The 16,255-nt window shown below is 21.8% G+C and overlaps 2 protein-coding genes across 2 annotated transcripts; both read right to left on the reverse strand.

Annotated features, from left to right (window-relative positions):
- Positions 1 to 26: 26 nt before the first annotated feature.
- Positions 27 to 4,690, reverse strand: LOC122512956 (homeobox protein MOX-2). Its single transcript, XM_043629149.1, has 4 exons — positions 3,792 to 4,690; positions 2,603 to 2,898; positions 245 to 405; positions 27 to 139 (listed from the first exon to the last, which is right to left on the reverse strand). The coding sequence occupies exons 1-4, from the start codon at positions 4,070 to 4,072 to the stop codon at positions 62 to 64; spliced, it is 816 nt and encodes a 271-aa protein (XP_043485084.1). The 5' UTR covers positions 4,073 to 4,690; the 3' UTR covers positions 27 to 61.
- An 8,919-nt stretch (positions 4,691 to 13,609) lies between these two features.
- On the reverse strand, positions 13,610 to 16,229 carry LOC122512924 (odorant receptor 22c-like). Its single transcript, XM_043629069.1, has 6 exons — positions 15,900 to 16,229; positions 15,335 to 15,786; positions 14,846 to 14,945; positions 14,529 to 14,633; positions 14,059 to 14,214; positions 13,610 to 13,663 (listed from the first exon to the last, which is right to left on the reverse strand). The coding sequence occupies exons 1-6, from the start codon at positions 16,227 to 16,229 to the stop codon at positions 13,610 to 13,612; spliced, it is 1,197 nt and encodes a 398-aa protein (XP_043485004.1).
- Between the last annotated feature and the right edge of the window lie 26 nt (positions 16,230 to 16,255).

Consider the following 16,255-nt stretch of genomic DNA (forward strand, 5'->3'; position numbering starts at 1 on the left):
TTTTTAACTTAAAAGTATAAATTACAACTAATATTCACAATATATTTTTTTAATTTTCATTTTATAATGATGTTGATACTTCTGACGTTATCTTCGTTCTCTTCCATTTCATACGACGATTTTGAAACCAAACTTTTACCTGAAATTATTTGCAAGAAAAAAATAACATTAGGTTTATGAAGATTTAGAAAAAGGAAATTTAATTTAATTCTAATTAAAAAAGTATAAGAAATTAAGAGTTTACCTGTCTTTCCGAAAGATCTAAAGCTACGGCAATTTCGTAACGTCGAAGTCGTGTCAAATAATTGCTGTGAGCAAATTCTGATTCCAAGTGTCGGACTTGTTGCTTTGTGAAAGCTGTTCTTTCTTTTCGGAGCTTCTCATTACCGGTGCGCTTCGATTTTTCTGAAAAATATGAAATTGTTATGTTTCAATTTTTATTGAATTTAATCCATGAGAAAATTTCCCATTCAATGAATTTGTCTTTTGAGGGAATTTCTGTTTATCCGAATTATCTCATGAATAATTCTTTTGACTGATAATTCGGAAATCGATGCAAACAAGAATTATTCTGAAAAGATTTATAATTTTAAAAGAATTATTCTTGTTTAAATTATTAATTCTTGTTAAAAACGAAAATTATTCTTGTTTAAATAGATTTTTTATTTTGTTTGTATTTTATTCTTCAGTTGATTATTTTTTTCTTATTGAACTTCTATTGAAACGAATTTTTATATAATATTTAATTATTTATTTCAGTTTTCGTTTGATAAAATTTTTGCTAAGTAAAATTTTTAAAGGACAAAATTTAAAAGGAAAGAAGTAAAAATTCTTGTGAGAATAAAAATTTTGTGATTTAAAAATGATGCTACGTAGAAATTGTAATATAGCAAAATTTTATTGAATGGGAAAATTGATGAAAGCGAGAAGCGTTTAAATTTAGATGAGAGTTGAAGATTTATTGATTTAAGTTAATGAAAGAATGATAATTTATAATTTGTGGGCACTCTTGTCTGGAGTTTAAGATATGCGATTTTTGATGAATATTCGTCTTATTAGACAAGGTCAAGAAATATGTTGAGAGCCTTGATGAAAGGAAAACAGATTGTGGAAGAGTTGGGAAAAGTTTTTGTTGTAAGTGCGGTCAGATGAAAATAGCTGTATATTTAATGCGTCAGCGACCTTATATCGCAGATCCAGCAGCTCGCGGTGTTGATACGCAACATTTGAAATGTGGGTTGGTTGGAAGTTTTGCATCTTTGAAGATAGTATTGCTATCATTGCGAATAAAATAATGTTACCCGTGACGTCACGGACGAAAATTCATATTATATACTCAAAGAACGTCTTCATCACATTTCGATAAATAAGTTTTCAACTTATACGCTTTCCGCGAAATTCATCTCAATTTTCTATATTCGCTTTTGATACTCATTCATCATTAAGGAGATATATCGCGTAATCTTCAGTTGATAGGCGAAATTGGTTTCGAAAAAAGTTTCTTCTGACGCGAGTCCTGATTTTTGACACTAAATTCTGTCAAAAGATATTTTTTGATAATTTTTAATTCTTTTTTTAAAACTTCTTTTACAAAATTTTCGAAATATTGAAAATTCTGTTTCCTTTTCTGAAATATTTAAAATATCCGACAAAAAATATTCCTCTTATAGGTTTGAGAAGATTTAATTTTTTTTCTACGGAAAGTTATTTTGAAAACGAAAAATATTCTATTGGGAAATATTTATGTAATTAACAATAGCTAACAAGAATGATAAGAACAATTACGAATTTTTGAAAAAAGGAAATATTTCTATAGAAAATTTCTTTAATATTCAATAAGAATTATTTAACAATTATTCAATTATTAGTTTATAATTATAATTTTTAATTTCTAATTGTGTTTATAATTATAATAATAATTATATTTATAACTAAATTAACAATTGTTAAAAATTTTCAATTGTTTTATTAACTGGAGTGTCATCGAAATATTCAATACTTCATTGGTGCGTTGAATTTATTTGTTTTTTGTTTAGTTTTCGAAAATTTGGATTAATTCGAAAATACGTAAATGCTGAAGACTATTTTCAGTTTGATGCTTGCCAAAAGAAATAGGAAGGAATTGTTTCGAGTTGAAAAGTCGACGATCATTATGTAATGGCTGATTCATTTGAATAGACAGTACAATGTGATATAAATGATTGTTAGATAAATATTTAGACTGCCAGGGGTTCGTTATGGTCACATTGGCGACAGTAAAGCAATAAATGAGACAATTGCTAATGAATTGTCAACTAATTTTTTTTTATTGTTTCACTGCATAAAAAATAATAGTCTCAGTCTATACAAAACTTCTTTGGATCATTTTCCTTTTTATTCTATTTTCAAAAAAAGAAATTCAACTTTTGGAAAAGAATTATTTTTTTTCAAAAATTTATTTTTTAATAAATCAGTAAAATTAACTATTTTTCACTCCTGGTGATTAAAAATTTCTAAAAATATATTTTTTTGTTATTGAAAGCAAACTTCAATATAAGTTGAAAAAAAGAAAAAAAAGAACATTACAAATATTTATTAATTTTTAATTATTGAAATCTCTTACCATAATCTGATTTTATAATTTCAGTTTGACATTTTTCTTCTTTGTACTGGAATTTCGAGAATTCGGCAATTGTCTCTTGAAGTGACCGGTATTTCAATTCACTGTCAGTCGCAAGCTGTGGCGTTTCTTGAGGATATGAGGTTTCCCAGGTGCGAAATATCGTTGGCGGAGAATGAATTTTTTCTTGAAATTGATTTTGCATCTCTGGATAAATTGTTGTTAATATTTCGCGATTTCCCTTTAAACATTCCATGTGAGTGACATTTTCCAATTCTGGCTGGAAATGTTGGGCCCATCTTTCGAAAATAATAATAATGCAAATTTAATTTTTGTTGCAGTTAATCAGAAATTATTTCTATAAAATGTCTTTACAATTTGAATCTAAGGTGGATTGAACTGAATAATAATTTTCTCTACTAGACAATTTGTTCTTTAAAAATTCAGAATATAAATTCTGATAAATCAAAACTTCGTTAAATAGAAATTCTGTTAAATTTTAATTTAACCAGAGTGTGAAATTCTATTAAATAAAAGTTTTTTATAATGGAAATTCTATTAAATAAAAATAAATATTAATAATTATTATCGAGCAAAAAAATTAAATAGTAATTGAAAATAATATTGATCAGAGTGAGAATTCTGTTAAATAAAAATTTTGTTTAATGGAAATTTTATTGAATAATATCAAATATTAATAAATTATTATTAATCAAAAAATATATAATAATAAATTAAAATAATAATAATAATATTGACTAGAGTGAGAATTATATTAAATAAAAAATTTTTTTAATTGAAATTCTACTACATCAAATTATTATTTTTATTATTATTTAAAAGAATTAAATAATAATAGATTAAAATAATAATATTGACCAGAGTGAGAATTCTGTTAAATAAAAATTTTGTTTTTTGAAAATTTTATTAAATAGAATCATATGATTATTATTGTTATTAATAATTATTATTATTAATAATTGTTACTATTATTATCATTAATTAATTTATTATTATTATTATTATTGTTATTATTCAATAAAATTAATTCATTTCTTTAAATCGAAATTTTGCGAAATGAAAAATTCGGTTAAAGCAAAATTCTAATGAATAGAAAATCTTGGACAAAAAATAAAAATTCGTAATTTATGGAATTTTGAAAAAATTATTTGAATAATTAATATAATGATACCTGTGTCGATGATGATTCTCGTTGAAATTATTAGCATGCTGATTATTCTCTGTCCATCGGGATGTGTAAATTTCGCGAACCACTTCGTGTTGAAAAGTCTCGACACTCGAAATGGAATTTAAATTCGCATCCCAAGTTGATTTATAATTAAATGGAAATTCATTGTTCGAATGTAATCGGACATTTTCGTTGTCTATATGGCAAGGTGGTGGTGTTGGTGGAAATCCAAAATAATTTTCCATTCTTGAAGTTGAAATATTAGATCCTTGATATAGATCCATTATCGAGAGAATAGAATCTCAAAACCTATTTTTTTCTATTCAATATAGCGCAGGGTGAATTTTAAGAAATCATTTACTTCTTTTAATTTATATTAATTTATTTAATTTATTTATTTTATATGCAAATTTTATATATATTATTTCTAAGTGAGGTCTTTGGTCTTAGTGAAGTAATTAAAATACAATTATTGTTATTGAAACAATTATTGCTTTTTTTTTTTGAAAGTGTAAATTTTTTTTATTTGTAAATTTGAAAATGTTGAGTAATTACTGAATGAATGCGATTAATTCGGAGTTTTTTTATTTTTGTTTTGACTTCTGTATGAAAGTGATATGCAACTCATGAAAATTGTCTTGATACTAACGTCTAAATGTCAAACACGCACATGTGAGATTGCTACTAAAGATCTGATCTGACTGCAGATTGCAGAAAAGAAACAGAGGTTCAGGGGTTGATGATACAAAGAACTGTGAAAAATGGAGGAGTAGGGTACGGAAGTCCTCCTAATCTCAAACTACCAATCAGATTTTTTTTTTCAAAAAAAAGTCCTCCTAATCTCAAATTGCACCAATCAGATTGTTTTTCTTTAAAAAACAAATTTTTTTTAAAAGTATTTTAAAGACAGTAGAAAACTTTTTTTTTTGTAAATTAAATGAACATGTACAGAATTATGATAATTAATTAATTTATTTATGACAATAAATAAAATTAATAAACATTTTTTTAGAAAAAAGTGAATTTTAAAAATATTACATCAACAATAACTGTAAATAAAATTAAGAAGAATTTTTTTAAGCAGTGAATTTTAAAAAACTGTATTAAATTAAATTTATAATAATGTAATAATTATTTATAATAATAATACTTAATCACAATAAATAAAATTTAAAAGAATTGGAAATAAAAAAGAAAATCATGTAAAATATATTTTTTAGTTTGTGAAAAAATGTTATTTACTTGATTGGGCATAAAGAAAAATAAGTTTAGTATCAATGTTTATTTAACTACTTATTCTTTGCTACTAAAATTTATTTTTGTATAAATTTTGACTCGGATAATAATTAATAAAATATTTACTACTATATAAGCTAAATATTTCAGAAGTATTATTAATTAATAATTATACTCTTTAAATTTAAATTAGTAAAAATATTTATACTAATCTGAATTGCTGATTGACTTTTTGCTTTCGATTCAGTTAATTTTACTAATAAAAAGTCATTTCTACTAATTTATTAGTAAATTTTACTAACTAAAAAGCAAAAAGTCAGTCACTGACTAATACATTAAAATTTATTCAGTAAATTGTACTAATAAATAGTAATTTCTACTAATATGTTAGTAAAATTTACTAATTTAAAAACATAAAGTCAGTCACTTACTAATAAATTTAAATTTATTCAGTAAATAAATTGAGTGAGTAAATTTTACTAATAAATAGTAATTTCTACGAATTTATTAGTAAACTTTACTAACTAAAAAGCAAAAAGTTAGTCAGTGACTAATAAATTTAAATTTATTCAGTAAATAAATATAGTGAGTAAATTTTACCAATAAATAGTAATTTTTACGAATTTATTAGTTAAATTTACTAATTCAAAAACAAAAAGTCAATCACTAATTCAAATTAGTAAACATTTTTACTAATTAAAATTTACAAAATAAATTTATTTAATTAATGAATTTTGAACGAAACAAAATTGTTGAAAAATTAAAATTTATTATTAATCAGTATTAACAAATAATAATTAATAATGAACATTATTCGTTGTAAAATTTTTGAAATTTTCCACTGAAAATTTTCCATGACAAGAACGTGAAAAAATGCTGATAGAATTTTCGTCCTGTGTGGTAAAAAACAACCTACTTCCGATTGAAACGCAAACTATCGTCACACTTTATTAAAAAACAGTCAGACAGGAAGTGTTTTAATTTATTCTTTTCGATTGGATCTCACACGACTTCAAATAAAACCCATAATAATATTTATTAATAATAATAATATTTAATATTATTGTATAATTATTGTTTAATAATACCTAGTAATAATAATATTTACTAATATTAATATTATTATAATAATTATTAATATTAATTATTTTAAACATTTACAATTGTTTTAATTAACAAAATAGATTTTTATTCTCGACTTGAATTACTGAATCGTTATGAATGAAAAATTTATTTTATAAAATAATATTAATTAAAATATCATAATGCAGTCGGTTCAGTAAACTTAAATATTGACAAAAGTGACTGATGTAAACTAATAAATAACCATTCATAATATATAGAACGGCTTATAATAACTCGAGCTTCCTTTAACCAACAAAAGCAAATCATCAACCGAAATAACGAAAGCGAAAGCTAAAGCAATTTACCACAATGGAGAATTCATTTAAAATTACGAAACTTTATCTCTGTCACAAACATAACTGTTAATTTTTTTATTTTTAAATTTTACTATAAAAGATATTACACTATTTATTATAATTAATATTTTTTTGTTATTGACATTTCTATTTCAAGAAATTTTATTTATTTGTGCGGAAATATTATAAGTCAAAATGAATGAGTTTAAATTTAATTTAATTAAAATTGAATTCATTAAATTAATTATTTTTAAATTCATTGAAAATTGAATTGATAAATTAACTAATTTTAAATTTATTAAAAATTGAATAAATTAATTAACTAATTTTAAATTTATTAAAAATTGAATAAATTAATTAACTAATTTTAAATTTTCTGAAATTTGAATTAATAAATAAATAAATTTTAAATTAATTGAAAATTGAATTGATTAATTAATTTTTAATTCATTGAAAATTGAATTAATTAATTTTAAATTCAAGTCTTCTTGTTATTTTATGAAAAGTAATAGAATAAAAAAATAAATATAGAATAAAAGCTATCTATTTTAGTAAAAAGACTGTTTACTTTTCTTTGGGTCAATTCTTCACGCCTCTTTTTTACATTCTCGTTTTCTTCTACACATAACCGGACATCAATTTTTCTCGGGTCAACTACTAGGGGATCCCGCACACTTGTCCCAAAAGGACAGGAAGCCCATGATTTCTTGCGAAATTTGAGATTTTTCGGTGCCACTCTGTCTGATAGGGCACAGTTTTCTCGCTTTGAAAATTTATGGGCTTTTTCCCCTCTTTGTTTCAAAACGACTCTCAAAATAAATATATAATTTATAACACTAAATAAGAAGTAATTACTAAAAAAAAAAAAATTTTTTTTTAACGAAAAGAAAAGAGTAAAAAGAAATTTAAATGAAATATTATTTATTTTGTATTATTTGGAAACTATTGTTGTTCTGTTTTTATTTTTCTTTCAAAATATTGTCACATATTTATTTTTAAAAATTGAACTATTTTCTATATTAGTAATTAGCCAATGACTGGGTTTGTTTTTTATTATCTCGTTGGTTTCTTTTTCTCTTTTTTTTTTCTTGAAGCCAATAGCACACATTAGGGTTACCGTGTCCAAGAATATTCTACGGGGAATTTTTTTTTTCTGGTTCACCTACTACATTTTTTTGTACACACGTGTTATTCTTTCATTTGGCAAGAAAATAATACGTTGTGTGGAAAAGCTTTTCTATTAAAAAAAGATCCTGGGCGATGTATTCTAAAAATAATATTTAAATTTAGAGAAAAATAGGTTTTAAATAAAAAATATTATTATTTTTAATTTTTTAATAACTGTTTGGCTGATTCAAGAAAATATTTGTAGCTAAAGAAAAAAAAAATTTATTCTCAAATTAAGAATATATTCTTCTAGAATTTTTTTCATTTTTATTCTTTTTATTTATTGTTATTATTATTATTATTATTATTATTATTATTATTATTATTATTATTATTATTATTATTAATATTATGTAAATTAGGAAAATTTTTCTTGTCTAAATATCAACTTTAATTTTTTAAATAATTTTTGATTCAATATTTTTAAAAATTCATTTATTGAATAATTAAACTAATTTTTTTTTTGAAAATTTAATAAAATTCTTCGAATAAATTTAATTATTTTTAATACAATTTTAGTTGAATGCCTCGAAAGAATTCAAATTATTTAAATAAAATTATCAACAATTTTTTTTTAAAAGAATTTTATTAATATTTTTGAAAATAATTAAATTATTTCTAGGAATTCAATTAAAATTGCATTTAAAATTTCAATATTATTCTTCGAAAGAATTCAATTATTTCCAACAATTTTAGTAAAATTCTTTTTCAAGAATTCAATTACTTTCAATGCAATTTTAATTGAATTGCTATAAAAAAAATTCAATTATTTTCAAAAATTTTACTAAAATTCTTAGCAAGAGTTCTTTTTTTGAAAGAATTTTGTTAAAATATATAAATGTAATAATTGAATTTTTACGAAAAATTTTATTGAAATTTTTGAAAATAATTGAATATTTTGAGGAATTTAATTATTCATTTTGTATTTAAAATCTTTAATAAAATTCTTCGAAAGAATTCTAAGTTTTAAAAAGTTTTGCTAAAATTCTTTTAAAGAATTCAATTATTTTCAATACAATAATAATTTAATTCCTCGAAAGAATGCAATTATTTTAAAAAATTTTAATAAAATTCTTTTAAAGAATTCTGTTATTTTCAATACAATATTAATTTAAAATTTCTCTAAAAAATACAATTATTTTTCAAAAATTTTAAGAAAATTTTTCGAAACAATTCAATTGTATTCAACAATTTTAATAAAATTCTTACTAAAAACTCTTTTTTGAAAAGACTTTGGTTCATACTTTTGAAAATAATTGAATTATTTTGAGGAATTCAATTAAAATTGTATTTAAAATTTAAATAACATTTTTTGAATGATCTTAATAAATTATTATCAAAATTTTGATAACATTCTTTTAAAGAATGTAATTATTTTCAAAAGTTTTAATAAAATTCTTTGCAAGAATTCTTTTTTCAATTAAGAATTTTATTTAATTTTTTTCAAATTAATAAGAAATTTCACTATTATTAACGCAAAATTTTAATTTCTGTTTAAATAAAATATCTTTATTTTTTTAAAAACTTTTTTAAACTTAAAATTTATAATTTATTATTTTACCATTTTTGGATTATTGAGATTTACCTTATTTTTTTTTGTATCAATAAATTTTTGAAAAAAAATGTTTGTAGAAAAAAATTTTTTGTTTTGACACGAGGAGGGTTGGGAGAAGGAATTCGATTTCTTTGAAGTAGTGAAGCTGTTTTTTTTCCGTGATGCCAATGTTGTTTATCAAATATATACATATATATATCTGTCCAAATGAAACATATGGTCCATTATTCGCGAGAGAATGTGCATAAAGATTAAAAAAGTGTAGATGGTGATGCTTTCTTTTTTGATCGGCGCTCTGCGCGCAATTTTTATTTGGAACTCTGGAGAAAAAGGGAAAGTAAAAATAAAAATTTTTTTACGATAGATATGAAGGACTGCAAATATTATATAGAACACTTCAGAAAGCACCGGCTTAGGATGAGAGGATGGATATTTTTGGTTATCGCCTGGTACTGAATCCTGCTTCAGTAAATCAAGCTGCGTTAGTTGCTTTTCGACCGCTACGAAGGGTGTATATTTTTCTTTATAATACTGACAGTGTCATATAATGTTATTATCTCGTGCATTTCATTAATCACAGTGTGGGAGAGAAATAAAAAGACAAAATGCGTCCGGGTAGGTATTTAGTGAAAAAAACATTTTTTTTTATTCTTCTGATTTTATTCTTCAGTACTGAAAGAGGAGAATTTGTTTAAAAAATAAATAATTAAACGATTATAGTTTAAAGTAGTTTTGTATACTAAACAAAGTAGAAATTATTAAACATTTTTAAATTCTCAAAATTTGAATTAAAAAATTAATTTTTATTTTTTATTCAAAAGTTGAACAATAACGCTAAGAGTGACAGACAAAACGTAAAATTATTGTTGAAAAAACAAAAGAAACGGAGTAAAATCTGAACACTAAAAAATTTACTTGTTTAGTTATTTATTTATAAATATAAACTGTTTACTTAAGTAGAAAATCAAACTTATTTTTTGTTGAAGATAAACGATAAGTGAACAAATTACTTTTAATTTATAAAAAGTGTACATAATTGTTTAATAAAAAAAATTATAAATTACCCGTTGAGCCGTTAGTAATAAAAATTATAATTATTATTATTAAGAACAATAATAATAAAAATTATCATTTTGAAATAAACAAAAAAATATTTCGGGAATTATTGAAATTACAGATTATTAAATTTAAAATGATTTTAAAACAATAATTTTCATTATTATTAATAACATAATATAATAAAAATTATTATTTTATAGAATCATTTTAAAATCAATAAAAAAAATGTTACAGGAATTATTGAGATTACTGAGCAAGCTTACCAACGTCGTCAAGGGATTGAAGATGATCAAGTGACATGTTGGCGACCAAGAACAAAAACAATAGTTATGACATTAGTTGGAATAATTATTTGCTCTTTTATTATTTATTGGTTTGTGAGTTCAATTATTCATAGCTATAAAGAAAATGCCAGGGGATCTCGATCAAGAGTTTCTCGATCGATCATCTCAGGTAAATAATTCGTAATTGAGAATTTAATAATAATTTAATTTAAATTATTACGAAAAATTTAAATATGAACTTACTTCTCTTGCTTTTTTTTCTTTTCATACCTATATAATTTTGTTTTTTTATGCTTTTTTTAAAAATAATTTTAAACAAAAATACAATTAGAAATTTTTTGAAATCATAAATAAATTCTAATTAATAAATAAAATTTGCAGAACGAACAGAAAAATGGTTGAAAAATAAAGAAAATTTTTAAAACGAAAGGAAAAATTCTAAACAATAAAAAAAATTCTTAGTAAGGAAGGAAATTTTTAAAACGAGAAGAAAATTTTTAAACAATAAAGAAAATTTTTAAAACGAACAGAAAAACTTTAAATAATAAAGAACATTTTTAAAACGAAAGAAAAAATTTTAAACATTAAAAAAAAATTCTCAGTAAGGAAGAAAAATTTTAAACAATAAAGAAAATTTTTAAAACGAAAAGAAAAATTCTAAACAATAAAAAAGATACTGAATATAAGAAAGAAAATGTTCAAAACAAAAAATTCTAAACAATAAAAGAAAATTCTTAATAAGAAAGAAAATTTTTAAAACAAACAAAAACTTTAAATAATAAAAAAAAAATTGTTGAATGAAGTGAAAAATTCTAAACAATATAAAGAAAAATTCAGTAATTTTTTATGTGAATAATATTAAAATAGTATAAAAATTCTTAATTAGTTGAAATTTTCAGTGGTAAATTCTATTTAAATTTTTCGGTAATTTTTGTATTTTTCCGTAATGGAAAATTTTTTAAACACATTTTATACTTTTCTGAATACATTTAATAATGTATTTCATTTTTTCATAAATATTAAGAGTACTTAAAATAATTTTAGGGATAAATTTATAATAAGTACGAGTTAAAAGAGGAAATGAAAGATTCAGTGCTGCACCAAAGACTAATTCTCAAAAATATCGAAATGGAAATCCAAACTATTATTACGTCAACGTCAATATTTCGTCAAATAGTGGTTCGTTGGACATTCAGTTTTGTGACTATATTTTATTTTTTATTTACTACTATTTTACTATTTACTTGTTTTTATTTACTTACTAAATTTTTTTTGTTTTATTTTAAAATTTTTTGTCTTTATTTATTTATTTATTTATTTATTTATTTATTTATTTATTTATTTATTTATTTATACAAAAAATGAAGAAAACAATATTATCAAAAAGATTAATTATCATAAAAATTCTTTTCAGATGGTGCGTTTTAAATGATTTACTATAATTTCTAAATCTGAATTAGTTCATTTAATGAATCAGTTTTTGATTAAATTTTAGTCAAAAGTGAGTAATTCTAATTTAGAGATTATCCTTGAAGTTTCGTAATGCTTCAAGTTCCTGTAAGTTCAGCTCTCTTCAAAAGTTTAGGTATAATATACATAAATATGCAGACTTTTTACATAAACCACATATACCTATACATATAGAGATTATACTTAATTTTAATAATTATTATTATTGTTATTATAATAATTATTAAATAATTATATATTCATAAAAAAATTAATGATTTTCAATATTTTATTGTTTCTCGTTTCTTCTGATTAATGTTTTAAATGCAGTATTAAAAGTTATAATAACAGTTTGGTTTTCGTGTCTTATATTTTATACTTCAGATTAATTTATATCTCGTTAACACTAGTTTTGTTTAAGAATTATTTTTCGACATTAAAATTTTTTCTATTGTTAATTAAGTTGGACAATAAAAAATCAAAAAAAAAGACAAATATGGAATTTAATTATCTATGTCAATGAATAAAAAGAGAATGTAAAATCCATTGTAATTAGTTCTTAATATTCCTATAAAAAAAATGTATAAAGAAAATTCAAATAATAAAAAAATTAAATAATTTATAAAAATTATTTGATTCAAGTAAATATTTATTTGACACAAGTAAATATTTATTTGACACAAATAAATATTTATTTGATTTAAATAAATATTTATTTGGTAATAGACAAGCAATCGATATTATTTGAATCGAATAATTGACTTAAAAATTATTTGATGCAAGGAAATATTTATTTGATGCAAGTAAATATTTAATTGATTCAAATAAATATTTATTTGGTAATAGACACAAGTGACCAATATTATTTGAATGAAATAAAATTTTTTTTCTATTAGTATAAACAATTGGTAAGCATTAAAGTTTAAAGAGAGAAGGAAATAATTTTATGAAAAGCGCAAAGAACTAAAGGTTGTGTGTACCTATAAGTACAATTTCTAATTCATAAATCACCTTTTGTAAACTTCAAACAAGAGTCGCGTGGTGTTTTAGCTTTTAGTGCTTGATAAATGTAAACAACATGTGTTTCAACTTGCAAGAATCACGTTTCATGACAAATCCTTTCTCTCTTTGTGAGCAATAAACTGAAAATATCTAAACCGCGTTAAATGACGAGTAGTGAGTACTATCCAATATTATCAAATTTTATGCCTTTTCGTAATATACAAATCTAATATATCTCGTCTTCATTGTTCACTTCTCATCTCATATATTTTATATCTATGAAATTTAATTCTTGTACATATATTGAAAGATAAATCTCCAAGTCTTAATTTTTTTGGTAATTAATAATTTTCTTATTCAATGATACACTGAAAAAGCAAATTTTATATGAATTTATAAAAGAAAGGGATTTTTTTAAAGTATAGAGTTTTTTTTAAGTAGATTTATTTTTATTATAAAACTTAATTATTACTGGCAGTTTAATTATAATTATTTAAGTACCAGAATATATTCTGCAGTCATTTTATTTGTTAAAAATATTTTAGTTTATTGTACGATTCATAATATTATACGATTTACAATTTATATTTATTTATTTTATTATATTATAACAATTTATATCGATAAATTATCATTATCGATCATAAGTTAATAATTAAGTTTTAGTAGAAATAAACAAGCTGAATACGATTGCTTCAATATCTAGAAGAAGAAAAAATTAAAGACACTGTATTTTAATAATATTTTGACAGAAAAAAAGTTTCTTTCGAAAAATACACTGAAAAAATGTATTTTAATAAAATAATCGATTAAATAATAATCAAATAAACATTTATTTGTATAGAATAGTTTTTAGTTTGAATAAATAAGAATCAATGAATTGAATAGAAATAATAAATTAAATGGTACTTGCGAGTCAAATGCAGAAATTATTTAATTTAATTTACAGGTATTTAATTTATGATTGAACCAAATAATTTTTAATTTACTTGAGTAAATATTTAACTTTATATCAAGTAATCGATTATATTTGAATTACATAAATTTCTTTTCTGTGTCGGACGTTTTGAAAAATGAACAAAAATTCTTTTACTCACTATCATGAAAGTACTTATACTCATATCTATTGTTCCAAAAGCTGTTAATTTACATTCGAGTTTATTCGAAATCATCATATTGAAGTAAATTTTTTGACAAGATAAATCACACTTGTACCATTCTTTGTAAAATGCATTTTTTGTTACACTTGTACTCTAAAGGGAGGAAAAAAAGAACTGATATATTTTCTTATTTTGCGCAAAAAAAATTGTTCTTCGTTACAGTTAAAGTAGCAATTAATTGAGAAATTATTAATTCGAATATTAATAATTTATTAATTAATAATTAATAATAATTGATTTTTATTAAAATCGTTTTTTAATTACTTTGTGATAAAACAGCTTAAATATGATTATTTTTGTTTCAATATTAAATTTCTTGAAATCTTTTCAAAAAAATAATTTTTTCGAAAACAAAATAACAGAATTTAGATGAAGAATATTAGTTTTTGAGAAAAATTATTTCTTACCGCTTCTAATAATGTTTGAGCGCAATAACATAACATGAAAACTTGTATCATAGAACCGGAAGTGTAGAGCACAATTAAACATTTGTCAAAAATTGATATTGGTAACTGAAAGTAAAATTTTTTATTCTAGCAAAAAATAAATATTTTTAAAAATAAACATTTCTAATTGTTTATTTTTAAGAATAAATATATATATTTATTCTATATTTTTAAGAATAAATATTTTAATAATGGAGGAATATTTAGAGAATTAATTATAAATGCAAATAAAAATAAATTCGAATTATTTTATAATAATCAAGAATAGAGGAACTTACCGTTATTATCATAAATGACAAAAAACAGAATCGAAATATGCAATTACCGTATGTTAATGCAATATTCAATGATAAAAGACTTTTCAGCAATTTACCGATTCTGGAATTTATTTTAAAAAATGTTCTTAAAATTAGTATTTTTTATGTAATAATACACCCTTTTAACTAGTAAAGTCAAAAATAAATATAAATTATAAATTAATATTTATTATTAAATTTAATATTTTAATGAATATTAATTTAATAGTTTAATGAAATAAATTGCAAAAACAAAATTAGTTTTCTCAATTTTAGTTGTAATGACAAAACTTCGATTTATAGGCTTCATAATAAAAAATTTGCACTGATCTGATTTGAAAATAAAAAAAAATATTTGTTTGCACAAAAACAAAAGTCAAGAATTTTGTTATTAAATTAGAATATTGTATGCAAACAAATTTTTTTTTTTTTTTTGAGATCAATAAAAATAACTGCATTTATAGTTCTCACTCTGTTACAGAATTATGATGTTGAATGAGTCTTTTGAATTTTTTTATTCTTGAAACATTGTCAAATAATTTTTCGTCTTTGTCGCTAATTTTCAAATCGATGACACTATTAGTTTCAAATAGTGATTCTAATTCGTCACTAACGTAACGATATTCCGACGTAACCAATGTGATCATGTGAATCACATAAAAGTCGATACTCGATTTTTTACCGATTAGAATGGAGGCAGAAATTGCTTGGAATAAAGTACCGCAAATGAAAAGTATCATTGTAAATGATTCTTCGATGAAATACGTTGGCACCCGGAAATCAAGAATTGAAAATTCATTTTGTTCCATTATTTTAATTATTGGCGAGACAGTCCAAAAAAAAACCGTCCCAACGACAGCCGTTATGTAAATTCTTAGTGGTTTGTCTATTGGATTTGTCGTAAGACGAATACAATTTAGAATCTGGGTAGAAAATTATTTTTTTAATTTCAGGAAAGTCGAAAAAATTTTTATTGTAAAAATATTTTTTTTAACTAAAAAAAAACTGATGATATATTGAAAAATTAATTTTGTACCTTATTTTCGTCAGAGTTGTTCAAAATATTGTTTATCATTTTTATCAATTGTTTGAGATCATTTCTTCTGCAATTCACATAAATTGAAAGCATTAATACTTCAATTAAAACAACCATATTTATTGTTCCATATTGTAGTGCCTCGACTTTTGGTACTAAAAATAATCCCAAAAAACTAAACAGAAAATAGATAGTTTCCAAAATCCACAAAATTATCGCATATATTTTCCAGCCCCATTGAAATTCCGAATTTTCATAACTCGATGGGAGAAGATTTCCTGACAGAAGATTAATTAAAACTATAAATTTATTAGTACTCTTAAAATTCATTACTATTATTTTTATAATAAGAATTA

This window comes from Leptopilina heterotoma, unplaced genomic scaffold, assembly GCF_015476425.1.
Source record: "Leptopilina heterotoma isolate Lh14 unplaced genomic scaffold, ASM1547642v1 Lhet_13, whole genome shotgun sequence".
Taxonomy (NCBI): Eukaryota; Metazoa; Arthropoda; class Insecta; order Hymenoptera; family Figitidae; genus Leptopilina; species Leptopilina heterotoma.